The sequence below is a fragment of the Dermacentor silvarum genome, chromosome 11 (assembly GCF_013339745.2).
Source record: "Dermacentor silvarum isolate Dsil-2018 chromosome 11, BIME_Dsil_1.4, whole genome shotgun sequence".
NCBI classification, from domain to species: domain Eukaryota; kingdom Metazoa; phylum Arthropoda; class Arachnida; order Ixodida; family Ixodidae; genus Dermacentor; species Dermacentor silvarum.
The window spans coordinates 2,726,262-2,752,997 of record NC_051164.1 but is presented as its reverse complement, the minus strand read 5'-3'; the positions used below and the strand labels follow the sequence as shown (position 1 = coordinate 2,752,997).

Genomic DNA, 26,736 nt, shown 5'->3' with positions numbered 1-26,736 from the left:
TATTTTTTCATTTGATAACTTATTCTCGCATAAATGTAGTCCACAGTGCCATTACATCAGTGGATGATGAACACAAGCCGGCAACAAATACAAGAAATATTTGCTTGAAATGAAAATAGGATTTCTGAAAGCAGCATTTTCACAGTAAGCTTTAAATACAATAGTAACTTACGCTGATGTTTATCTGGGTTTTCTTTACTTGAGCCTAGCCATTTAACTGAAGTTTCAAAAAGCTGACGCTGCATTCTGGGACAAATGCAAGTTTACTGCATTCTACAATCACCCTGTGTGCAAATTTGGTTCTCACGCACTGATTGTGTGTAGTTAAGTACTGCTTTTGCATCGGTTTCATTCCAGGTTATCTTAATGCGGCCTTCGTTTGGTGTCTTCATTGGTGACATTTTGACGATGTACTGTTCCAAGGCTTCGTATTCGATGGGGCCTGTCCAGCAACGAAATGAACAGAAATAGCCATCGTGAACTCAACAACAACAACAACAACAACAACAACAACAACAACAACAACAACAACAACAACAACAACAACAACAACAACAACAACAACAACAACAACAACAACAACAACAACAACAACAACAACAACAACAACAACAACAACAACAACAACAACAACAACAACAACAACAACAACAACAACAACAACAACAACAACAACAACAACAACAGCCGACCGACCGACCGACCAATCAATCAATCAATCAATCAATCAATCAATCCAACAGACAGACAGACAGACAGACAGACAGACAGACAGACAGACAGACAGACAGACAGACAGACAGACAGACAGACAGACAGACAGACAGACAGACAGACAGACAGACAGACAGACAGACAGACAGACAGACAGACAGACAGACAGACAGACCGACCGACCGACATGGATGTTCCTGTCTATTACGAAGCTGCACTTACCAACATCGCTGAGAATTGCAGAATCGCTAAATTTGAAGCCATCGCCACCTTTCGCAACGTAGTCTGCAGCAACAATCTTGTAGGTCGCTTCACAATCGATTGGCTGGTACTTTGGTACACTGCAGTTAGCGCAAATAATGCTGACAGAAGTGACACGTTCACCGCTGTTTTTCCTCAAGTCATACTCAACTCGGAAGCCTGCAGAATAGAGGCAGAATACTTTATATTCATGATCACGAGAAAGAAATCTACAGAAGAATAAAATTGGGTTGGAGTGCATACGGCAGGCATTGCCAAATCCTGACTGGGAGCTTACCACTGTCGTTGAAAAGAAAAGTGTAGAATCATTGCATTCTGCCGGTGCTAACATATGGGGCAGAAACTTGGAGGTTAACAAAGAAGCTCGAGAACAAGTTAAGGACCGCACAAAGAGCGATGGAACGAAAAATCTTAGGACTAACGTTAAGAGACAGAGAGAGAGCGGTGTGGATCAGAGAACAAACGGGGATAGCCGATATTCTAGTTGACATTAAGCGGAAGAAATGGAGCTGGGCATGCCATGTAATGTGTAGGATGGATAACCGGTGGACCATTAAGGTTACAGAATGGATACCAAGAGAAGGGAAGCGCAGTCGAGGTAGGCAGAAAACCAGATGGGATGATGAAGTTAGGAAATTTGCAGGCGCAAGTTGGAATACGCTAGCGCAAGACAGGGGTAACTGGAGATCGCAGGAAGAGGCCTTCGTCCTGCAGTGGACATAAAATATAGGCTGATGATGATGATGATGATGATGATGATGATGATGACTTTATTTTTATTTATTTATTTATTTATTCAATACCGTAGGCCTATTCAGGCCTATACAGAAGAGGGCATACAAGGTACAGAGGGTTCCATGTTAATGGAGAACCAAAAATAAAAAAAAAAGGCATAGAACTGCCACCTGTAGGTAGTGGGTCGAGGGCAAGAGTGGGTCGAGCCCAAGAGAACAAAGAAGACCGCGCGCCCCTTCCCTGCTAGAGCCAGCCCTGACGGTCGCGTCTTCCGAGAGCCAGCTGCTCTACGGTTATTAAACCTTCAGGACTACTTCTCGAGGCTCGTCACAAACTGGTGGAGGTGAGGGGTAAGTGTCCTCACGGATGTTGCAGACCCCTCCAAGGATCCGCGCTACGAATCCAGTGCCTGTCGACACTCCCGTGCATCGGGCCAGCCGCAGGATCAGGGGAGTGTCCCCAGAAGTTGTCGTCGCTGCAGTTCCCACCACATCAACCGGTATGACCAGCGCTTCCCTTCAAACCGCCCCAACCGGTACGGGAAGCACGATGTCGAACCGGTACGGGAAGCACGATGCCGAACCGGTACACACTTGAGCGCCCACGGATTCCGAAGACGTTTCATGGCACAGTGTTCGAAGACGTCGAAGCCTGGATGGTCGAATTCGAGCGCGTGGCCTCCGTGAACACTCAGACACGTCTACTTCTACCTGGAGGATGGCGCGCGTACGTGGTTTCAGAACCGCGAGGAGCAACTGACGCGTGGCGCGAGTTTTGTCGGCAGCTCTTGGAGACCTACACCAGTGCTGATCGCCACGAACGAGCGGAACGAGCGATTCAGGCCCGCGTACAGTTGCCAAACGAAACTGTGACCATGTACGTCGAAGACATGACGCGCCTCTTCCGACGAGCGGATCCAAGGATGACGGAGGAGAAGAAGTTATGTCATCTGATGCACGGGGTCAAGGAGCAACTCTTCGCTGGCCTCGTACGGAGCCCTCCTAAGACGGTCGCGGAGTTCTTGTCCGAGGCCGTGACTGTCGAGCATGCGAGTGACACAGCAGGTAACTCTCCGGGCGGGCAAGTGCCCGACCGCGTTTATTGAACGCTTATATAGCCGAGGATGCAGTGCTGCCATCTAGTAGTACTGGCGTACACTACATCCTCCCTTCTGTTAAATAAGAACCACAAAACAGGAACTCTTGGTCCCGCACAAAACGTTCATAGGTCGAGCCTTCTCGGCCTGCGTATCTTTCTGCCGAACCTAGAGAAGCGTGGCGTTGAAGGAGAACCGCAGGGTGCATCTGCAGATGAGGTGCTTTCCCGAGGCGATGCGGTTTCCTGGTCTTGGGCTGCTTGATCAGCCCCAGGCGTTGTTGTGGACATGGCGGTCTGCTCCGCTGCGGGAGTTCCAGGCGTACTGGTAGTCCCTTCCACAGGGCCTCCCGCCGTTGGTACTAGGTGCATCCGGTTGCGCTGGAGTACACCAGTGCTCCCGGAGTCTCCACCACGTAGGAGCGAGGGCGTTGTGCTGGCCCCATGACGATCGCGGGGGAGTTGACGTCCCGTACCCAGACCTGCTCGCCTGCCTGAAGAGGCCGCAGTTCATGAGCCGCATGCCTTCTGTTGAAGTCAAATGCTTGGCGCCTGCGGTTATCTTGATCACGCCGAGTGAATGGGACCGACGGCGGCCAGGTAGGCTCCAGCTGATGCGACGCCTTCGGTACCCGGGTCTGTAGGCGTCTGCCTATGAGCAGCTGAGCAGGGCTCACTCCGTTTACCCCAGGAGTGTCGCGGTATGCCAGGAGCGCAAGGTATGGATCATCTGCCTTCCGCAGCAGGTCCTTAACCGTCCTCACCATCCGTTCCACCTCCCCGTTGGACTGTGGAAAATGGGGGCTGCTAGTGACGTGGCGAAAACCATAGAAATCGGCGAAGGCGGAGAACTCTCTTGCAGCAAACTGAGGACCATTATCGCTGCGCACCAGTCTTGGGATCCCGTGGCGCGCGAAGACGCTCTTGATGACGTTGATCACCGCAGGTGCTGACGTCGAGCGCAGGCTGATGACCTCCGGGAAGCGTGACCGGTAATCCACCTGAAAAATGTAGTCCTGGCCGTTCAAATGAAACAGATCGACGCCCACCTCTTCCCAGGGCCGAGTTGGAGTGGCTGACGGCAGCATAGGTTCCGAGCGCTGCACCCTGGTTTCGGCGCACGTGGGGCAGTTTGACACCAGTGTCTCAAGTCCTCGGAAGAGGCTGGGATCGAGAAGCAAGTCGACCGAGGGCTGCGGAGTCCCCGAGACTTGGTCGACAAACGTGCAGACGCCCAAGGCCAAGATTGCCGAGAAGCCCAGCAGCGGGACCGTCTTGGTTGCCAGGACGTAGAGTAGCTGCTTGGTGAACTTGCCGTGCCATGACAAGGTAGCAACGTAAGTGCCTAAGACCGGTAGAACGTTGTTGCCAGGGCCTTTCAATTCGCTTTTGGGGTCTTGAAGCTTCGAGGGGACGCCAGGGAACGTACTGGGTACGATAGAAACTTCGGCGCCAGAGTCCACCTTGAAGGAAAGTGGACACCCATCGACGAGTACTTCGACGAACTTCACGTTCGGACGCTCTCCCGCCACTGCATGTAGCTCGATGGAGCTGGCAGAAGGCTTCGGTGTGCGCTTCCTGCTGCCGCGTTTTTTCTTAAGGCACACGTTCTCAAAGTGGCCACTTTTGCGGCAAAAATTGCAGGACGCTCTGCGAGCCGGACAGTCGGCGCGAGGATGCGATGTGCGTCCGCAGAATGGGCACAGCTGCTGCACTGTCCTATCAGGAGACGCTGACGCTGGCTTTTCCTTGTGAACGCGAGCGACGTTGCTGCGAACGCGAGCGGCGTCGATGGCGAGCGTCGATGAATCAGCCGAGTCACGAGCCTTGCGTTCGTTATCGTCGTCTTCGTGCTGGCGAACGTGCGTGAGCGCTTCATGAAACGTCACTCTCGGGTTCCGACAAAGCTGGTCCGAGAGCTTGCGGTCAAGCAAGCCCACGAGGAAACGGTCTCGGACAAGACGCTCTTCGATGTCGGGCGAGGAATAGTTGCAACGCTTGACCATCGTCCGAAGCGCAGTGTAGAATGCGTCGGCCGACTCACCCGGCTGCTGCGTATGGCGGTGAAAGCGAGCAGACTCGTACAGCTCATTCGGCGGGTGGACGAAGTGGTCGTTGAACGCCTTCTTTACGGCGACAACGTCCTTCAGGTCCGCGTCTCCCAGCGTGGTGGACGCGAGAACCACCCTGGCTTGTGGGCCCATGCAGTAGAGCATAGAGCGCACCTGGACCTCCGTCGGAGCGGCGTAAAGTCCAGTGGCGAACGAGTAGTCCTCGTACTGCAGCAGCCATGTGGGCCAGGAGCTGGGGTTGTCAAAGTCAAACGACGGTGGTGGACGCAGCTGGGCCATGCCATGTAGAGACGCAGCGGCCGACGAAGCAGTGAGCGTTCCGGTAGAGCCTGTACCGGTAGCCATGGCGAAGGAAAGTTGACTTCCTCGACGGAGAGTGGCGGGGCCAGAGCGTGTGTGTCGAAGCCGCAAGTACGGGATCAGCCGAGACGCGATGGTCCCGATCCCACTTCTGACACCATGTCGAGCGGGCGAGTGACACAGCAGGTAACTCTCCGGGCGGGAAAGTGCCCGACCGCGTTTATTGAACGCATATATAGCCGAGGATGCAGTGCTGCCATCTAGTAGTACTGGCGTACACAGCAGTGACCATGGAAAAGATGCTTCTGCATCACTCGAACCTATATGAGCGACAAGCGAACAGCATGTCTGTTGCTGACATTTTCACGGCCATAGGAAGCAACGGTGACTCTCTGCGAGAACTCATCCGCTTTGTAGTGCGTGAAGAGTTGCAAAAGGCGGCCGTAACACCGCAACCTACGGTAAGCTTCATAGCAAGCATTATCAAGGACGAACTGCACCAGGCGCACCGTGACACCTTGCCTCCTGCTAACGCTGCGGCAGTACCTCCTGAATACCCCCGTGCGACCTACGTGGAAGTCCTGAAGCGCCCTGCTTCCTCTCCGCCGCTGTTCGTTCGTGCTCCTCCAACGATGTCAGTTCAGTCGGCGCAGCCGATACCGTACTACGACACCGGGTACACGCCGCCGCCCGTTGTTCATGCCGCTCCATTTGCCCACCGTTCGGAGCAAGCGGTTCACTACGTGGACGACAGACGCCCGCCCCCTCGGAACTCGGATGTTTGGCGCACACCCGATCATCGGCCTCTGTGCTTTCACTGCGGTGAAGCTGACCACTTGTACCGCCAGTGCCCTTGGGATTCGCGGCTTTTCCACATACTCGCCGCCGCCCCGATACGGCCAGCGACCCCGGGACATTCAGGAATACCTCTGTCAGCAGCGCTTGCCACCGCCTGCCAGGCGGCAGTCGCTTTCGCCGTCTCCGCGACGATTTTCACCTCCGCCCCAGCGGTATTCTCCCGAGCGGTCGACCAGTGAATAAGACGATCAGAGACATGCTCGCAATATACATCGACGTCCAACACAAGACATGGGATCGGATCTTGTCTTACGTGACTTTCGCGTTTAACACCGCCGTGCAAGAGACGACGCGCTTCACGCCCTTTCGCCTTCTCTACGGTCGCGAAGTCCAGACGATGCTGGACGCTACGCTGCCGTGTCAAGACGCTGACCTATTGAAAACTGACGCCGAGGAATTTGCAGAGCGGGCTGAGAAAACTCGGCAGCTCGCGCGGCTGCATATCGGCCAGCAGCAGCAGGCAGACGCACGACGCTACAACATCCGCCACAGGGACGTGTCCTACAACCCCGGGGACCAAGTTTGGGTGTGGGCCCCCGTTCGCCGTCGTGGCCTGTGTGAAAAGCTACTGAGCCGGTATTCCGGTCCGTATAAAGTGCTCCGCCGCGTCAGTGACGTAAACTACGAAGTTGTTCCGGACACGACATCGCAGACACGGTGTAGGACACAAAGACAACCGAGATCAGACATAGTTCATATTGTGCGCATGAAGCCGTACATGCGCGTCTGTAACTTTTTTTGTTTTCGTTTTTTTCTCTCATTCCCTTCTTTGTTTCTACTTTTCATTTATCTTCGGGAGCTTGTTTCTTCGTTCATTGACTGTGTCGGCGTGACGTTAACTTTTTTTTTGTGTACTTTCGCTTTGCCTGTCTTCTTCTCCTTTATCTTCTACGGCTATATTTTTAGCATCGAGGCGATGCTTTTGTTGGAAAGGGGATATTGCCACCTGTAGGTAGTGGGTCGAAGGCAAGAGTGGGTCGAGCCCAAGAGAACGAAGAAGACCGCGCACCCCTTTCCTGCTCGAGCCAGCCCCGACGGTCGCGTCTTCCAAGAGCCAGCTGCTCATACGGTTATTAAACCTTCAGGACTACTTCTCGAGGCTCGTGAAAATACATTGTAAGCATGGACGACAACACCAAAACAATAAATAAACTATACATTTGAATATTTCAGTGGGCATACCAGTATTTGTAAACATGTGGAGGATAAATAAGAATGCGGCAGTAAAAGGTTATGCAGTGTGTGAAAACGGTAATATGAAGAAATAGAACACAAAGAAGCAACGATCTAAAAAATATTCATAAGATAATCACACCGAGAGAAAAAAAAAAAAACATGCACGTACCTGAGCTCAGTAATGATTGTAGCTGTTGCATTTCACAGTAGGACTCATCTCGGCATTCAACAAAAGAAGTAAAGTGCACTAAAATGATCATTGCCCTCGAAAGTGCTAAGCAGGGACTGCAATAGTTAGTACTGCATATTACACAAGTCAGTCAAGGGACTCTTGGAGTTTTTGCGTTCGAGTGGCCTATTATAGAGTCTAGTTCTAACTGACGTTCCCCACCTCCTCTACGTTTTTTTTTCTTTCTTTCGTGCCTCTGCGTTATTTCTCCGCTATTCTTTCCGTCTATCATTTCCCCTTACCGTTCCCTCAATTCAGGGTAGCAAACCATAAGCTCTTCCGGTTAACCTCCATGCCTTTCCCACTCTATTTATCTCTTTCTCTCAAATCACACGTAAGACCCGCAATGTTCTATGGAATACAGTGTAGATAATTTTTTTGACAACATTGCTAGGTCGCATCACAAGACACTGCAGCTTTTACCGAAACTTCTGTAAGTGCTGATGATGATGGCATGTTCCGAATTTTGTCTTATTTTTGTTCTAATAGTTCCTAGACAGCTTCCTTATTATCTTTAAATATCGCGTTAGATTACCTCTGGAGTTGGTGAATCAAAGGTCGAAATTTGAAAAGGAAATGCAACCTTTTCCTATAGAAAAACAGCTTTGATACACCCATATGGCTCACTAATAAGCTCATCCGTATGTCTTTAGAATTAGCAACAAATTGAGGCGCATATATCTGCCTAGAAGTAAATTGGGGTGAGGCGCTAAAATTAGCCGCAGTTTCTTGAGAAATTTTACTGGGGCAGCTTACTGGTTTTTGAGATCGCTAAAATGTCACTGAAGAATTCGCTGACTGCAAAAAAACTCGACGTTATCGTTAAAGTTACCAAAAACTAGCAAAAATCAGCGACTTTCTTGCTAAGTTAGCAACACTGATGCACTATAAACTGCAGTGAACATTCCTATAGCTGCGCGTAAACATTTCACGAATAATTTTCATGTATTCCTATGCAAATTTTATTCCGGCTCGGGGCTACCCAACAGGCCTACGAAGCGGCGAAGAGGCAAGACCTCGACGTCTCATTGTAGGAGGCCTAGGCCCAGCCAACTAAACTGCTGGTTCACAATAAAGTTCACTCTCTCTCTCTTTCCCGGTCGGTACGACTTTGCTTTATCCAGGAATAAACTCGAAATATATGTAGAACACAAGCGTATCGAGTCATATCGTTGCACGAAGCTTACCTGACACTTGGAGAAAGCGGCCTTTTTGCTTATCCCTCACTGTGTTGTACTTTGCGACGGAGTTCTCAAACATGTTCCATATATCAGTTCCGGTCAGTCTAATCGTTAGCAGCGAATTCCCGTATGGTAGCGTATTTACCACGTCACCCCAAGTGACGTTATCTATTTGGCAGAGTAAAAAAAGAAATACAGAAAATAGGCTTAGCCTATTAGCTATCCCTACAAATGTAGCTGTAGTCTTGCACTATACGGCTGGTTGCGTGCCAACAACAATAACCGTATTGGCTAGCAGAAATGACGTTGTTTCGACAATTTTGCGCATTTCATCATTTCTGTGGTGTCATTATTTCTATTACAAAGGTAACGGACACTGCCTTGTACTTACAGAAGCTCGGGAGCGCCGTTCTTATGCTGCCAGCGTTAACGACTGCGCCGTTCAGGTCTGACCAAATGGGAGGCTGTGCTGTATCCTCCTTGAGGTAGTATTCATAGTAAGCGTCCGCAATCAGGTTGCCGAGGTTGCACTCTTGCATTCTGCATATATCATGCTTGTGCTCCATGAGGACCCTAGTGCTGCCCAACACTTCCGTCATTCGCTCGGTGAAGTTTTTCGTGAAAGGTTCTAAAATATCAGTAATGCACTTATCTGGAAGAAAATAAATCGAGTTATGACGTGGAAGTACATCCTCCAACCCGTAGTCGAAGTTATCACTTGAAGGCGGCAGCTCTGCTTCCCAACTACTTTCATGTTTACCCGGGTACTTAGCTGTCTATCAGCAATCCTGAACCTAACACTTTTTTTGTTCTGTTTTATTACGGTAAAAACATAGGCGGAGCTCCAATGAAATATTATGGGACGGAGGCGTTAGAAGGAAAAACAAAACTCGTGGTTCACTGCACCCTCTTTAAACTTAATGGTATGGAAAAACGTTTAAACCATGCCTACGACGATACGTCTTCTCAGAACACTCCTATCAGAAAATTGTGACTGTGTTCTCGCTAATGTCGCTTAATTTATTATAACCCAATGCAATCTTCTTATAGCCACAATCCTTCTTGTTCCATGGACAATCTCCTGCCGTAGAGGTCCGGTTTTTCCTCGGAGCGACGGCTATATCCCAAGACGACCGACGTGTGCCACCAACTTGCTGGATCGTTTACTCTATATGCCTATTTGACGTTGAGTCTCAGCGACTGTTTTGCGGCTATCCGTCATGTTTCTGTGAAAGTGCTACGATCCCTAACAGATAAGTATGTATGAGTGCTATTCACATCGAATCTTGCTTAATTGATCAGAACACATCACGTCAATTTCAGCTAACGCCTGCCAATCGTTGGGATACCTGCAACGCAACTTAAGAAATGGACCATTCACACCAAACCTCTTCCTCGGAACATGACGCCAGGCAAGGACGATGAGAGGCGCACCGCGCGGGCTAAAGCCATGGCCCGGAAGCTGGAAGAGAACCCAAGGGTCCTCTACGCGGACGCCTCGCTCCGAAAACACAGTGACCGAGCAGTGGTGGTGCTTACGTCAAAAGACAGGCTGATCGTCAGCGCGTCCCTGAAGACAACAGACCCCGCAGTTGCCGAAGAAGCGGCCGTGGCGCTCGCACTCGCACAGCCGAGCGTGGACACCATGGTCACCGACTCAAAGACAGCCTACGGAAGCTTCCACAGGGGGGTAATCTCCTCCGAGGCCCGAGCCATTCTATCCAAGTGCAAGCCTCCGGGAAGAGCCATAGAGCTCATGTGGGTCCCGGCTCACTCGCAGGTAGCAGGCAACACCATCGCCGACTACTATGCCCGAGAAATGTCAATCCGGGCAGAGCACGAGCCGGAAGAGCTACCGCACCCGGTTACCAGCTTTCGGGACATTACCCGGTTGTACCGAGAGGAAAGGTGCAAACTGCCAGAACCGCACCCCAAACTCACCAGGCAACAAGAGACCGTCCTTCGTCGAGCGCAGGCGGGATCGCTTGCGCATCCCGTACTGATGAACCGCATGTACCCCGTGGAACATGATACGCTCTGTCCTTTTTGCAAAAGGGAAAAGGGCACCCTGCTGCACATCTTGGCCGAGTGTACAGAACTCAAGACCCCCCCTCCTCCCCTTCCCGCCAACACCCCCAATCCCCAACCCCTTGAGCGATGGGAGACCTTGTTATCCAGCCCCGCCCTACCGATTCAGCTCGCACTGACGGACAGGGGCCAGGAGCTGCTGGGAACATATGGGTTCCGTAACTAGGGAACCACCCCGTCTGGTGCCTGTGGGCACCACCAATATATTTTGGGCCCAATAAAAGTTTATTCATCATCATCATCATCATCATCCCTTCAAATATTCGCGAGCTAGCTTATCTAACTCTCGTTCGTTCCCAGCTGGAGTACGCGTCATTTGGTCACCTCACCAGAAATACTTGTTGAATTGCTAGAACGGATTCAAAACAGGGAAAGCCACTTCATTTTAAACGAGTATAACTACCAGTCCAGTGCAACACAAATTAAAACTTGAAATTTCATTACAATCCCTGAACAGTCGCCGAGACATTGCCCTGTTAACACCCTTTCACTAATTCATTCATTCCACTCGAGCACCGGCATGCTTGCAACGACCCTACTCCACGTCACACAGACTTCATAATCATTTCAGCTATGCCCGCATTTACGGTTCTACACAGGCATTCCGATACTCTGCTCTTCCTCGTGCCGTCAGGTTTTGGAATTTTCTCCCAGATAGCATCGCTTGCATGTCCAACTATGATTCATTCCGTGACGCCTTGACCAACTATATGTCTAATAAAATGTGAGGTTTTACGGTTGTGGCACCACACATTCTTGCATTTACACTATGTTTTGCACCTTATTGTAGCGTTGGCACCATTATGTCGCTGTGTTTACCGTTATCTTGCTATGTCGCGTTAGTACCTCGGTTGTGGGTCCGGTTGTGTTAGGTAAATTGCTACTGTTTTATGTATGTCATGTATTCTATGTATTTTCTGTGTATTTTCTAAGTACTGCCCCCTTACTCAATGCATAAATTGAGGCCTGTAAGGTATTTTTATTTAATAAAAAATGTTTACATCAAACATCCCCAGTGAACAAATTAAGTCCTCTGAATACCACTATCGCAGGCGTGATACTGTTCCCATCATGTGGTTTAAACCGCGGTAAAACCCCTCATGTGTTGCTACCTTTCCCATACGTCGTCAGGACGGCCCCTTTTTCTTTGAGAAGACACTACGCAAAAAAAAAAAGGTCGGTGGCAGCGTCTACGACAAGTACGATGAAAACATTACGCCTAAACCACGACGGTGCATCGTGCAGGAAGACAGGCGCGAGCCCCGGACTCGGTGACACGCAGCATTAGTTAATACGGGCGTCGTTTCTATAGCATTCATGGGTAAGTTCTACGAGCGAAAATGTGGTTTGTCGAGGATAAAAATACCTATAGGCTCCATGTCTATCTGGCGAACTTCGAGAGAAGATCGGTCTTCGCGTAAGAATCTTCTCTTAATTGGTAGTGCACAATTCGCCGAGTGTCCCTAACGGTTTAGGGGGTGTCAGGGAATCGCTGAAGTATTTACGATTTTCTTTTTTCCACCTATTTTACCCCCACCACCGACGGATGTGAATGCGCGCGGGTTTATATACGTACGTGCACAATGTATCATCCTCCTTAGACTACATTAGCAAATTGCAGAAAACACTTGCTATTTTGTTATAGTCTTGATGACTTGACGTTACTTCACAAATTCTTCGCTTATTGTTCAGAGTCATAACATTCGCATTACGGCATGGCAAAAAAAAAAAAAATCACGCGCATTCCACTGTTGTGAAGGTGGATTACCAGCGAAGCAGTTTAGCACACGACATAGAGGTGAAACAGAATTTAGATAAAAATTGGAGCAAATTTTCTTTCTCTAGAGCTGCAACGGCGGTCTAGAGAACCTACATGCAAGTAGAGCTAACATGTAGGTGCCCTAACTCGCGTGGAAGACTACCGCCACCTAGGGGAGCCGGAGGAAACTAGACTTGTGCGAAGGGACTACCACGCCAGGACAGCGGAAGGAAACTAGGCAATGCAAGCGCTTGGAACGACGACAAAGGGAGGGAGGTATGAGCGTACACATGGCCGACGCGGGTCGCACAGCGGCAAGTCTTTGAGAAACCCTTATTATCTACCTGACAGTCTACTGATTTCAAAAATGGTGCGTATTGATAACTAATTTACTCAAAATGCATATCCAAGTGACGAGACGTATAAGCTTTTGCATGGAATGAAGCGATTTGGCATCAAATTCGGGAGCTGAGTTTTTGCACACGCAGATCTGTTCATGTACTCGAAAAATGCGTAGAACGCTAGCCATAGACAAGTTCGCTGTAAAATGCTTTCATCGTATACCTTAAGTGCGCATAGTGTTTACTATGCACATGCGCTTTCTGTGATTAGATAATTGAGTGCATGACGAAGCTCTCGTTGCTTGTGGCGCGCGCCTATGTCAAATGTGATACAAGGTGCGTGCTAGCCGTGAACTATCTTGTCACGCAATTAGGGATGGTTTAGCAGTTATTAATTCCTCTGGACGCCAGCCGCACCTACCAACAACAGCTTGGGTCGACCCTGCGTTCACCTGCGGGTCCTGCTCACATTAGCTCCTAATTATAATGTTTGGTGGGTAAACAATTCCTGTTAAATTTTGCTGGGTCTTGAATTCTAGTAACCTCCATTTTCTGCTCAATGTAATACGTTGGGCTGGATGGCAATTTTTTTTTCCGTTGAATTCTGGATTTCATTGCCACTACGATATTACTCACATAATGGAATAATACAAGGCGCGCTACTATTCGTACCGGCATTTGGTTCTTTCGCTTGTATTGATGCCAACACATAACTGTGCCAGGCTGAACATCATTAAATTTGAAGCTGGGTGCAATCAGTGTCGGTCCGCATGTATCATAATCTCACCTTCATCGACTGAAACGTTCAGTAGGATAGGGTTTCCTCCCCAGCTTACAATGTGACCAGCGCTGTCGAACGTCACGTCCAATCTACCGAGGAATTTCCCGAAGCAGAAGTCCTGCACCACGAGGGCTCTGCTGCCGTCTGTTCGGTTCACAACGTATGGATACGGACCTTCGGGCTTATTCTCCTTCGGATGATCATTTCCTGCGTGCGGTACGAAAAAAATAATTGTAGAAAATAATCAAAACGCCAAAGCACTTTACTACATTGCTAACTGGTATTCTTACCCGTGTAAAGAAACGTGTTTGTGTGCCCACCAACCAGTATATCTATAGCGCTAATGTTCTGAGCAATATCGATTTCGCGGGGAAAACCACTATGAGTGATGGCGATGATTATGCTGACGTTTTCCTTGACGAGTTTATCAGCTTCTTCTTGAAGGCTTGTTATTTCATCATAAAATTGAATGGTTGGTCCTGAAAACAACAGCAAAAATAAATTTTAACGAGAATAATAACAGCCACTCGCCATGCTGAATATAGTATAGGCTACAAGTGTATCGTGCAAATGTTGGACGCCGCCAAAAGCCTTTTTTGATGCCTTCATTGCAACCTAGTTATCTTGAGGCAAACGGTTTTCGTGTTAAAAATAACAGTCTCCACGTCTCCTACGTGATGGCTCCTATACCGGTGCTCGTAGACATATCAGTGCAGGGTTGTTGCTATGCGAAAAAACACAGCTTAAAGCACCTCTGCAGACATACATGCAGGTTCACATACATGTAATAAGATAGTCTGTTTAGAGCGTGCTCCACACACACACACACACACACACACACACACACACACACACACACACACACGCACGCACGCACGCACGCACGCACGCACGCACGCACGCACGCACGCACGCACGCACGCACGCACGCACGCACGCACGCACGCACGCACGCACGCACGCACGCACGCACGCACGCACGCACGCACGCACGCACGCACGCACGCACGCACGCACGCACGCACGCACGCACGCACGCACGCACGCACGCACGCACGCACGCACGCACGCACGCACGCACGCACGCACGCACACACACACACACACACACACACACACACACACACACACACACACACACACACACACACACACACACACACACACACACACACACACACACACACACACACACACACACACCACACACACACACACACACACACCACACACACACACACACACACACCCACACACACACACACACACACACACACACACACACACACACACACCACACACACACACACACACCACACACACACACACACACACCACACACACACACACACACACACACACACACACACACACACACACACACACACACACACACACACACACACACACACACACACACACACACACACACACACACACACACACACACACACACACACACACACACACACACACACACACACACACACACACACACACACACACACACACACACACACACACACACACACACACACACACACACACACACACACACACACACACACACACACACACACACACACACACACACACACACACACACACACACACACACACACACACACACACACACACACACACACCACACACAACACACACACACACACACACACACACATATATATATATGTTGTGGTCACTCCATAAGGACAGAGTGGGTAACATTGATGAATTCTACAGCAATAATGAGAGGGTAGCAGTCGTAATAAAGCTGAATAGGAGGTATAGAATGAAGGCAGTACAAGCTTATGCTCGAACCTCCAGTCACGATGATGAAGAAATAGAACAGCTTATTAAGGTGTTGAATTAGCAATGAGAAAGGTGCAAACTCAGTACAGTGTAATCATGGGCGACTTAAATGCAAGAGTGGGGAAAAAGCAGGCTGGTGAGCAAGCAATTGTCGAAGGTCGAAGTAAAGAGCGTCTAATTGGCCCCTAGAATTTACCACACTTGAAGCATGGGTCATAAGTGTGACGGAGTTCGTTTATGTGGAGTGCACTGATACAAAGCCACGGTGTTCATCTATTAAAATGTTCCTAGCACTAACATAAAGCAGGGAATTCAATACAGATTCAAACACTTCTGGTGCAGCGCAGAAAATTGATATAGGCTGGTAGTAAGTACCTGCGTTTCTGGCACCGGAATTGTGGAGGGGCACTACATCTGCTGGATTCCCAGTGCTTTAAAGCTTACTAGACTTTAAGGACGTCTTGCCTAAGACGTATGCTTCCATACGTCTTAAGCAGCGTGGGAGGAATATGATCAGCGCCACAAGAAAGGGATTCTTTGAGGCGTTTCATACACTTGAAATAAATAATAATGAGATAACATACCTATGAGAAGCTGCAAATGAGACATAAAAACTGAGTGGTGTGATTCTTATGGATTCTTAGCCCATCACTGTTTCTGTAGCAAGGAACATTAGCAACATTACTCAGGTTACTGCCTGAATGCAGCAAAACTGACTTATAAGTTTAGTTATTATTCTGTCATCGCTGTCCTGCTTCACTCTTTTTCTGCGCGTTCTAAGACGAGTATATAGCCTAAGTAAGCAGCAAAAATATAATGCGCTAAGCCGTTAAAAATTAGTATAATTCCGCATGGTTCCTGTACTAACCCACTGGTTATCTCGGTTATGTTACGGACGGGTCTATAAGGTGTCTCTTTTTTGCATCATATCTTGCGTTGAAGGTTCAGTAATCAATGACATCTCCATTCAATCAGCCTCTATACTGACGGTCATTATTTCAATATGTGTAGATTACTAACCTCTTGAACCAGGGATAACTGCACCAAGTATTCCAATTTTGGTGCCTTGAATTTCCTTTATTGCAGACTTCACGAGGTCGTACTGCGCAAGTAGAGGCTCTTTCGAAAAATTTGTATTTGATCCAACCATCGTTACGCCTGATTCGTTCATTTTCTTAAGGAAAGCAGCAAGATTTCCTGGTCCATCATCGAATTCGTGATTTCCCAGACACTGAAATGATTGAACAGTGAGTCACTTGCAGGTACATTTAGCATAACCAAAGAGGTTGTAATACTTATAATTTGTCGCTTTTAATCTGGCCCGGCTGCTCGATCAGAAGTTTTGATCAAGCGTCCGTGACTAAGAAAGAAAAAAAAAAGAAAGACGGACGAGTGGCGATTTAGCGGTAAATGCGAGAGAAATGCGGGTGCATTAGGTCGCACCTCTTAGAGGTCACGAATTCATGATTTATGCACTAGTGCATAAATTATGAATTATTGACCTCTAAGAGGTGCGACCTAATGCTCACGCATTTCTATAGTGGTGGCGCTGGCTCACACTCCAAACGTGAGTTATGATACACATGAATACCCCAGAAAGTGGATGGGAAAACGACGCTGTGGTAGCTCAATTGGCAAGAGCATTGCTCGCGTAATGCAAATACATGGGTTCGTATCCCGCCTGAGGCCAGTGGTTTTGCATCCACTTTCATTTCCATTTAGTTTCCATTTCTTTAATTCAGTTAAGAACTAGGGATGATTTCCCATATGCTGTCCTTGGTGTCTGTTTGTTGGAATCCTATGATATGACTAATAAAAAATTCATGAGCCATTCCACTTTGTGAAGGTGAATGACCAGCGAAGCTGTTTAGCGCACGACACAGAGGTAACACAGAACTTTGAACAAAGGAACGAACATTTATTATCCTGTTCGGTGGTCATCCTGACGATAAGCACATACACACATTCGCGTATCACCTCTGTTATTAAATCTGTCCGTCACGTCATTGGCTCTTTCACTCTCACTTTTTAGGGGAGAGCTTTAGGGGAGAATTTTTCCGCGCGTACGCCTTAAAATCCCGGATCCTAGCCATAGACAGCTTCACTGTAAAATCAGGCCCCTCGGTTTCTTTTTGTCTAGTTCATTATATAGTGCGGGTCTCGACTGCGGCAGCTTTGATGCCTTCAGGTAGCGTGCATGGGCTTATTGACCAGTTGCCGTCACCGAAGAAGTTCACGTAGACGTGACGCCTGCGGCAGAAATGATGTTCCGGCAGGAAGGATCTCGGAATTCAACTAAACAATAACCTTTCGTGTCCTGCGCACATTGAACACATCACTAACAATGCAAACAGATTCTTTGGCTACACATACCGGAATTTCTCTAAAGCTCCACCCCATTTAAAATTACTGCTCTAAAAAACCCTAAATAGACCCAAGCGTGATGGTGGTACCACATGTTTATTGAAAATCATGGTGGGGTCTCAGGGTGGGGCGACACTTTCGGCCCAAGTGACGATTTTCAGTTCTTCCCTGAGATCGGCGGCAGTCCTAAGTGAGGTCTCCCAGGTAAGTTTGGAGGGGGCTGGCAAGAACGTATGTGAGGGAGGAAAACCCCTACATCCCCAAAGAATGTGGTCTTGTGTTGCCAATTCATTCATGTTACAATTTTGACATATGGGGTTAAATTCCCCATTTGTGATAATCGCCAATCTGTGTGGACTCGAGAAAAGAGTCTGTCTGAAGCTGGCGAAGGACTGTGGCCAGCGCTCTGGTAAGGTCCCGATGAGGCGCGGGTAAGTGCGCCTCCTTTCTTTATACAAGTTTGTTATTTCATTATATGTGGTCACCACCTCAGTGAGAGAATCGAGTCGGAGCGGCACGCCTCCCGGCTTGTTAGTCCTCGGGCGATGCGGTGCGCCTCCTCGTTCCCAGGATTTCCGGAGTGGGCGGGGACCCATACTAGATTAATAAGTCTGTCCGCTTGATAAAAAGTGTGGTAATAATTGTTTAGGATTTGCTGCGTAGTTTTGTTAACAGTGCCTTTAGTGTAATTTAAAATCGCGCTTTTGGAATCGCTAACGATTGTATGAACGAGGTCGTTCGTGATGGCTAGAGCGATAGCTGTCTCCTCCGCCTCAAGGGCGGAGAAGGCCTCCACCGTGGCCGCGTTTAAAATGCGGCCGCTCCCGGTCACTACGCTCACAACGTATTTTCGGTTACCCTGCGCCGCCGCATCCACATAGGCAACAGAGTGGTCGTCCTTTGTACTTATCCCACAACTGCTTTGCCCTGGCTGTACGACGGTTGTCGTGCCTTCCTCTGAGCATGTTTTAGGAATAGGTTTAATGATTAGCTGCCGCCTTGTGATTTGTGGCAAGGGGGTTCGTCCCACAGAGGCGATTGTGGGATTCAGGCCCAGCTTGTCTAGTATGTACCTTCCGGCCTGTGTACCGGACAGGCGGAAAATCTGGGCCGTTTTGTGCGCCTCGATTAGTTCTTCTATAGTGTTGTGTATTCCTAATCTCAATAGTTTGTCCGAATTAGTATATTTGGGTAGCCCCAACGCTGTTTTGTATGCTAGACGGATTAAGGCGTTAATTTTGTCCTTATCCGCTCGCCTTAGGTGGCAGTAAGGGAGGGAATACACTATGCGACTGATCAGAAAGGCCTGAATCAGCTGACATAGGTCCTCCTCCCTCATGCCTGTGTGTCTTGTTGCGATTCTTTTTATCAATGCGCACATTTGTCGGATCGTCGATTGCAGCCCGGCTACAGCCTGTGCGTTGCGGGTGTTGTGTTGTATGCGCATTCCCAGCACCCGAATGGTCAGCACAGGCGGGACCGGCCAGACTCCATTCGAACCGCTATTGTGGAGGCCTGCTGTTGGCTGTCTGTTTTGTCTGTTCTCTTTCTGATAATTAGTAGTTCGGATTTCTTGGCAGAGCATGTTAGCCCGTTTAGTTTAACGTAATTTTGGACCGTGTCTGCAGCCGTTTGCAGTGCATCTGTGATTTCGCCATCTGAGCCAGTGTTTGTCCAGATTGTTATGTCGTCTGCATATATTGAATGGCTAACGTGGGGTATTGCATCTAAGAGGGGTGGCAAGTTTCTCATGGTAACGTTAAAAAGGAAAGGTGAGAGAACTGCTCCTTGCGGGGTTCCTCGTGTTCCTAAGGTGAAGCGTTCGCTCTTAAGGTCGCCCAGATGAATTTCTGCAGTTCTTTCCCTGAGGAAGTTTGCGATATATGCGAAACTGCGTTTCCCCACGTTCATCTGGTTCAGGTTAGTGAGGATTGAACGATGCGTAACACCGTCAAAGGCCTTGCTTACGTCTAGCGCTAGTATGGTCCTTGTGGCTCTGATAGGGCCTGGCTGCAGGATGTCGTGCTGTAATTGCCACATGGTGTCCTGTGTGGAAAGATTGGGCCTAAATCCCACCATCGTGTGAGGGAATAACCCCTCCGTCTCAGCGTATTCCTTTAGCCTCGTGAGTATAACATGCTCCATGATTTTTCCTAAGCAAGAGGTCAAGGAAATTGGTCTTAAGTTTCCTAACTCGAGCTTTTTGCCCGGTTTCGGTATAAAAATGACTTTTGCGTGCTTCCAGCTGGGAGGGATGGTGCCAGCTTTCCAATGAATGTTGAATAACTTCGTAATTTCTATGATTGAACGGTCATCTAGGTTTCTGAGCATCTTATTTGTGACCCCGTCTTTACCGGCTGCAGCTGTGGACTTTATGCTATTAAGAACAGCTCGGACTTCAGCCTCCTCAATGTCATTATCGAGGGCTTCATTTTCTTGCCCTGTGTAGGTATTTGAGACTGGGAAGTCTTTGTCGACGTTGAAGTAGCGATCTTTCAACTCTTTAATGAGAGTGTCGTCATCTCCGGGGAAGGAATGAATAATTCTTTGCATGTTTTTCCGCGATGCAGACTTGGTTTGATTAGGGTCGATTAAGTGCCTAAGCAGGAACCATGTGTTTTTATTGCCCAACTGTCCGTTCATTCGATCGCAAAGCTGATGCCAGTGTTCCTGACTAAGGAACTGGCAGTGCTGTTCAATTTCCCTTTCTAATTTTACGAGCTTTTTGCGAAGGATTTTGTTATGTTTTTGTGAAGACAATCGCTTTTGTATGCTCTTCTGTGCTTCCCATAAGTGAATTAGTCTCGAGTCCGGAGTGGGGCCGTCATCTTCCATTTCCGTCTCTATGGTTGCATTACTGGCGTCTTGAAGTATGGTATCGACCCATTCTTCGAGCTCTTCGAGGTTAGAGATGGGTGCGGGAGTTCGTTTATCGCGAACTTGACGAAAAGCGTCCCACCTGGTATGCAGGATAGTAAGTTTACGTTTCCTGTAGCCCTTTATAAAGGCCGTGATAGTTAGAGTGTAGTGATCACTTCCCACGTTCATTTCAGTATTCTCCCATGTGGTTTTTGCAATGTTTTTGACGAAGGCTAGGTCGGGGGACGTGTTTCGACTCACACTATTGCCAATGCGTGTGGGGCGCTCCGGGTCGTTTAGAAGGGTGAAACCGTAGCCTTGTGCTGTTTCCCAAATCTTGTTGCCTTTATTTTCCCCCTTTGGGTAGCCCCAGGCTGAGTGCCGGGCGTTAAAATCGCCCAGCACTACGAGTGGTGCTTTATGGGCGTGCTTATAGGCATTGATCATCAATTTGGATGCGGATGGACTTTTGTCTTTTGGGGGACTATACAAATTTAGAACGAAAAGAGATTGATCTGCTCTTTTATTAGGTAGAATTTCAATGAATGTGTACGCTACCTCGTCACATTCCAAGTCTATTTGAATTGCTGTCAGATTTCTATGCACCATGAGCGCTGTGGTCGGAGAGCGGCCGCATCGAAGAACTTCCGTGTAGGTTGCATAGCCTGTTAATTTGGCTGCAATGCCAATTTCTTGGAGTGCCAAAACGTCGGGTTTTTCTTGTGAATCTTGAATTGTTAATTCTAGGGCTCGACGTTTTTGTTTGAACCCTCTGCAGTTCCATTGCCATAAAATTATAGGTGCTCCAGCCATCACGAACGCCTGTGAGGATCTAGCCGCGCCGCGCCGACGCTGTGCGATCTGATTGGTCCCCCTGCCGGGTGTCGAGCATCTGACTTTGACATCGAAGCTTCAGATGAGTCATTGTCTCCCGACAGATGCAAGGGATTTGCGGGCGGCTTACGTGCCATGTCAAGGCCTGTATGGGTAGCAAGTGCCTGCACTGTCGTGCTCAGGATAAGAATGTTTTCCGTTTGTTGCTTAATTTGCTCGGTTAAATTGCTCATGTTATTTAGAATGTGCTCAAATGCGGTTTCTAGTTGAGCTACACGCGCATCCATCCCTTCCGATTTACCTTTCTTATCACCTGTTGATTCTGTTGGGCCAGCTGCTTTCCGCTTTTCGCCTTTAGTTACGTCAGTTTCCATATTTTCTGCCTCACTCGGAGCGCAAACCACTGGTCTGTTCGCACTGAGATTCTGCGAGGTACTAATTGGGGTTGGTTTGTTTTCGAGTTGTCGAATTTTATCATTAGCGGCAGCCAATTGTTGTTTTAGAAATTTTATCTGCTCTGCCAGCTCCCTCACCTGTTGGTCCTGTTGCTGTTGTGGCTTGCTTTGCTGGGGCCTTGTGGGGGTGCCCTCTTCTCGGGCAGCTTGGCTGATCTTGTAGCCGGAACGTTCTTCCCTTGTCTGCGTCGTTGTCCGTCCGTTTCGTGACTGCTGCTCGGGCGGTGTCTCCAATGAGGTGGTCACTTGCGGTGTTGTTTTGTCGCGGAGGTTAGGTTTACCGCTTCCCCAGGCTACGTGCTTGGCAGGTTCGTCTTGCTGCTGGGAGGTGTTTCCTCCGGAGGTGGACTGGTCAATATCTCTGCTGTGCAGAGGAGGGAATGACTCGGAGGGGTCTCGAAAGACGCCTTGGGTTCGCCCTCTTGAGTGGGAACGCCTGGTCTCTCCGGTGGTCTGGGTGTCGCTTTGTGACGTCGTTTTCTTGTTCTGTTTTGGTTGTATGAAGCGCCTTTTGCAGTTTCGACTACCCGTTGGGTGTGTCCCATGACAAACGACGCAGAGTGGGATGCACGTCGGTTTCTCTCCTTCCGGTGGAGGTGAGTGCTCTTCCCCGCACCTTCGGCATCTGGGGATTTCTGGTCGGGGTTGTGGACACACGTCGGAGCGATGTCCTAATTTCCGACAATTGAAGCAAGCTTCCGGCCTCTCCCTGAAGGGGTACACGTTTAGAGTGAAACACAGATAACGTATCAAGGACGGTAAGTCTCGGCCGGCGAAGGTGATCACAAAGTGTTTTGAATTACCGAGTCTTCTTGCATTCACAATAGGTAATTGCGGGTTCTTGTTTGCTATTTCATCGTGAATGGCTTGGTCCGTTTCGTTAGTATAGGCTCTGTAGACCAGTCCCTGCTCTTCACAGCGTAAAGATTCAAGAGTCCGGTAAGCGTCCGCCCGCGTTCTATCGGGTGTACTAATGGTGATGGTGTTTTTGATCGGGTGCACTCTCACCTGGTCGGCTTGCTCGGCTTGCGCCTGGTTGATTTTGGATGTCGCGTAGATCGCCTCCAAGAGTGCGATAAGTCCAATGTTGGTCAGATTCACGGCACACTTGGGTCGCAACACAATTTTATAGTCCTCCTCGGGCAGTCGAGGCATGGGCTTCCGTCGTGGTAGCTGCGGCGGACGCGACTTATTCTTGGAGGCAGCCGAAGCACCGGCGAGGCCTAGTTCCTCGGTCAGCTTGGTGGGGTCGGTTTTCTTGCGACCGAAGCGCTTTTGGAGGTCTAGCGGGTCGGCCGGACACTTCGGGTGCTGCCACGTACCATCACGTAGCTCCGCGGGGTCGATTTCTTCGCCTTCGACGGTGTAACTCATCACTGCTTGCTCGGAGACACTGGCTGCGTCGAGCGGGCGAGCAACGGCGTCTCCGTTGTCCCCAGACAAGGCAAAGTATCTGTTTTTCAGGTTTTGTTTTTGCTCCTTCCTGGCCTCCTGCTATAATTTGCAGCGTCCTTGGCACTACAAGCTTCCGAAGACATCATAAATCCAACCAGCCTTCTGTGCCATTTCCCCTGCAGCTTTTCCACAACTGCTGACGTCATAGATGACAAAGAATACGTGGTGTTTTTATTACCCACAAACATGACACACTTCCCTCACACTATGCCACGCAAGTGCATGTTTTGAAACGATTTCCACTCTTACAAACGCCTAATTGTGAGACTCAATGTAGCTTTAAATGCGAAGCATTCCCTGGCGAACATTTCCTATTTGTCAGTACGATCTATCTATCTATCTATCTATCTATCTATCTATCTATCTATCTATCTATCTATCTATCTATCTATCTATCTATCTAGCCGCCTACGTCTTGAAGCTCCCATGGTCGTTTCATTAACTTGATATTTACCAAAATTGGCATAGTATGAAAAGAGTGAATGTGAACATAAATGATAGGTCATGAGATGAATATCATGACATGTCATGTAGGTCATGAAACAGCTGCCTAAATTTCGGTGCTCTCATGGTCGTTTCATTACCTTGGTAGGTACCAAAACTCGCATAGTATGACAACGGTGTTTGGCGAACATAAATGATAGGTCATGATATGAATTTCATGACATGCGTGTCATGCAGGTCATGAAACAGCCGCCTAAAATGACAGTGACCCAGCAAAAAACCATTTAACACTCAAAAACCACTGAAATGAGTTCTGATGTGGGTACGAAGTGAAGAAAACACTAAAGGATGATAGAAGTCATAGTCATGAGCATGACTCTGCAAAAATGACGATGACTGAGCAAAATGGATCGAGAAAGCTGGATCAGGAATTTTCCAGTATGGTCTACAATTTTTTATGCACACATTTGCTATGACTATATTATTTTATCAGTTGAATAATTAAAATAACCAGTGTATTCAGGCGAACTACAAAACAATTGTCTGACTTAATCCAAGCAACGGCAAACAGCATTACGTTGGTGTTGTCAAGCAACGTGGTACTCTTATAGTTTTTTTTTATTTCGCAGAAGTTACGTCAGACAAATAATATACGGGGTATTCATTTTTAAGTTTTACGTAATTTTTAGAAATCGCCTGTAGCATGTAGCGATAATTCTTATCATTGAGCTGGATTATTCGATGAGGCGGACATTAGTAGCACGATAAATCGAAACACATATTCAACTAATTAACAAAAAAATAGGGGCAGCTTCACATTAGTGGTGCGAAGACTGCGCAAACAGCGAAGCTGATGACCCCTGCAAGCTTTATCTCAGTTCGGGCAAGTTTGTGCGAGGTTATGCTTCGAGACTCGGCTACGTTTTACGCAAGATCATCCCGGAATCATCGACAGTCCAAGAAGCAACGAACACTCGGTCATTAAAGTATCGGGACGTTTCTGGACGTTCAAACGCTTTTGCTCGATTGCGCGTGCTCGTAACTCCGGATCCTCTGCGAATCACCGACGTTTCGCCGCCGCTTCGGCGGTGCGATACTCGGGTTACTCCGCACGACGCGGTGACGTCATTAGTCGACAAAGTTAAGGCGATGTGGCACGCGCGATGACGTCAAGGCTCACGCATCTGTGGCGAGGCGCGGCGTGGTCGGCACCGCTGAGGCGAATCGTTGCTAGGAGACGCATGGTGACGTCATCGCCAGGCGGAAGTTTTGCGCCGTACACTCGACGGACCATCCTCGATCTTAAACACCTTCGCTGGTTTACAGAGGTATGTACCATTGCTCTTGGACCCTTTCTGCGCTACCTCCAGGATTGGCCCACATTTTCTATTCGCTCTGCATGGACAAACGGTAGGCTTAAACAGCTCCGCTGTTAAAATTCAGAAATTAACTTCATTGTTAATTACTTTAACACGCAAACTGCAATTTGCGAATTGTAGCTGGTGAGCTTGTCAGGTGCATCAACTTGGAATCAATTTCCAGAATGAGACCAGTTTGGAGATATGGGCCATCAAACTCGCTGTGAAATTTGCACTTTCGTTCCACTTACTTTTATTGCGATAGCAATTATATGGACACTCAAAAGCAGATTTCTGCCGTCGTCGTCGCCGTCGTCGTCGCCGTCGCCATGAGGCTCCGTATGACGTCTGTGGAGATGAAATCGTCCCGAACGCTGTATGTGCGAGTGAAAGGGCGCGAGGGACGCGCGCTTTCACGGGGAGTGAACGCACGGCGAAGAAAAAACGCGCGGTCTGCGCCGTGCTCCCTTAAGGACTGCAGAAGTAGGCGTCTCTTTCCTCCTTTACAATCACCATATATGTAGAACAAACGCGCCTTCTTCCGACGCGCGAAAGGCCGTGGCGGGGAGGGGGGCGGGAGGGGGAAGGAAGGGAGGCGACGTTTAGCTGCGGCATCAAGTGCCTATTTATATCAGAGGCTCCGGCAACAGTAACCAACGCCGTACGCATTTTGTGCGAACGCGGGCAAAACGCCGACGGCGTCGACAACAGTTCTGCGCGTTTCTGGTGCTGCTGCATGTCCAAGTTTATACAGCTGATAAAGCTACTATCCTCACTCCGTATAGCTCTCTACTAATTTGCTATCGCAATTGGTGCTTCGCCTTTCGAGTGAAACTGCGACAAATTTTTTTACCAAAATGCTGTTTTATGCATTGAAGCACAAAAGTAACTGGAAGGCCCACGTATTTCGTCCCACACTTAGGGAAATTTTATCTCGAACTGGTGTCATCCTAGAAATTCATTTCAAGTGGATGCGTCTTGCAAACTCACCTGCTACAATTGGTAAATTGCAATTTGTGTCGTAAAGTAAACAACTAAGTTCATTAGTCATTATTGTTAATTATTTGAATATGTGTTTAGATTTCTCGGGCTACTAATATCCGCCTCTTCGAATAACCCAGCTCAATAATAAGAATTATGCTAGCTGCCCCAGGCGATAAAAAAATCGGTAAAATATAAAACTGAACATCTTGTATGTTCCCGTTTTGTGTAGGGAATTATATTTTCTTACGAAGAAAAATAGGTGCAGTTACTGGAACTTGCTAGCTTGTACTTTTCGCTTATATATAACCTTCGTATATATATATATATATATATATATATATATATATATATATAGAAAATTCTACTCCACGAGATACCACCCGACCCAGCAGCAGACGGCATACAGCAGCAGTAGCACCTTCCGCATTACACGTCCGGTGCTTTACCCCTGACGATACCGGAGCACCATCCACCCACCCCCTTTAGAGTGTTAGCCCAACCGCAAGAGTCACGTAGCACGTGAGTTCACAGGCTACGTCTCGCCTGCGGTTAAAATAGCTGTTTTACCTCAGCTGCCTTGG

The 26,736-nt window shown here is 48.4% G+C and overlaps 1 protein-coding gene across 1 annotated transcript; it reads right to left on the bottom strand.

Annotated features, from left to right (window-relative positions):
• On the bottom strand, window positions 1-23,288 carry LOC119433220 (protein 5NUC-like). The gene is made up of 9 exons (XM_049659048.1): window positions 22,923-23,288; window positions 21,993-22,400; window positions 16,423-16,633; window positions 13,881-14,069; window positions 13,597-13,797; window positions 9,013-9,273; window positions 8,628-8,789; window positions 937-1,134; window positions 1-442 (listed from the first exon to the last, which is right to left on the bottom strand). The coding sequence occupies exons 1-9, from the start codon at window positions 23,286-23,288 to the stop codon at window positions 264-266; spliced, it is 2,175 nt and encodes a 724-aa protein (XP_049515005.1). The 3' UTR covers window positions 1-263.
• Between the last annotated feature and the right edge of the window lie 3,448 nt (window positions 23,289-26,736).

Bases quoted from the DNA above. Each gene is read 5' to 3' on its own strand.
- LOC119433220 (XM_049659048.1), bottom strand. From the start codon at position 23,288: ATGAGTTACACCGTCGAAGGCGAAGAAATCGACCCCGCGGAGCTACGT. The intron at 16,634-21,992 runs GTGAGGGAGCTG...CAATCATTTCAG, and splicing joins AACAGCAACAGGACCAACAG to TGTCTGGGAAATCACGAATT. The intron at 443-936 runs GTAAGTGCAGCT...GTTGCTGGACAG, and splicing joins TGCAATTCTCAGCGATGTTG to GCCCCATCGAATACGAAGCC.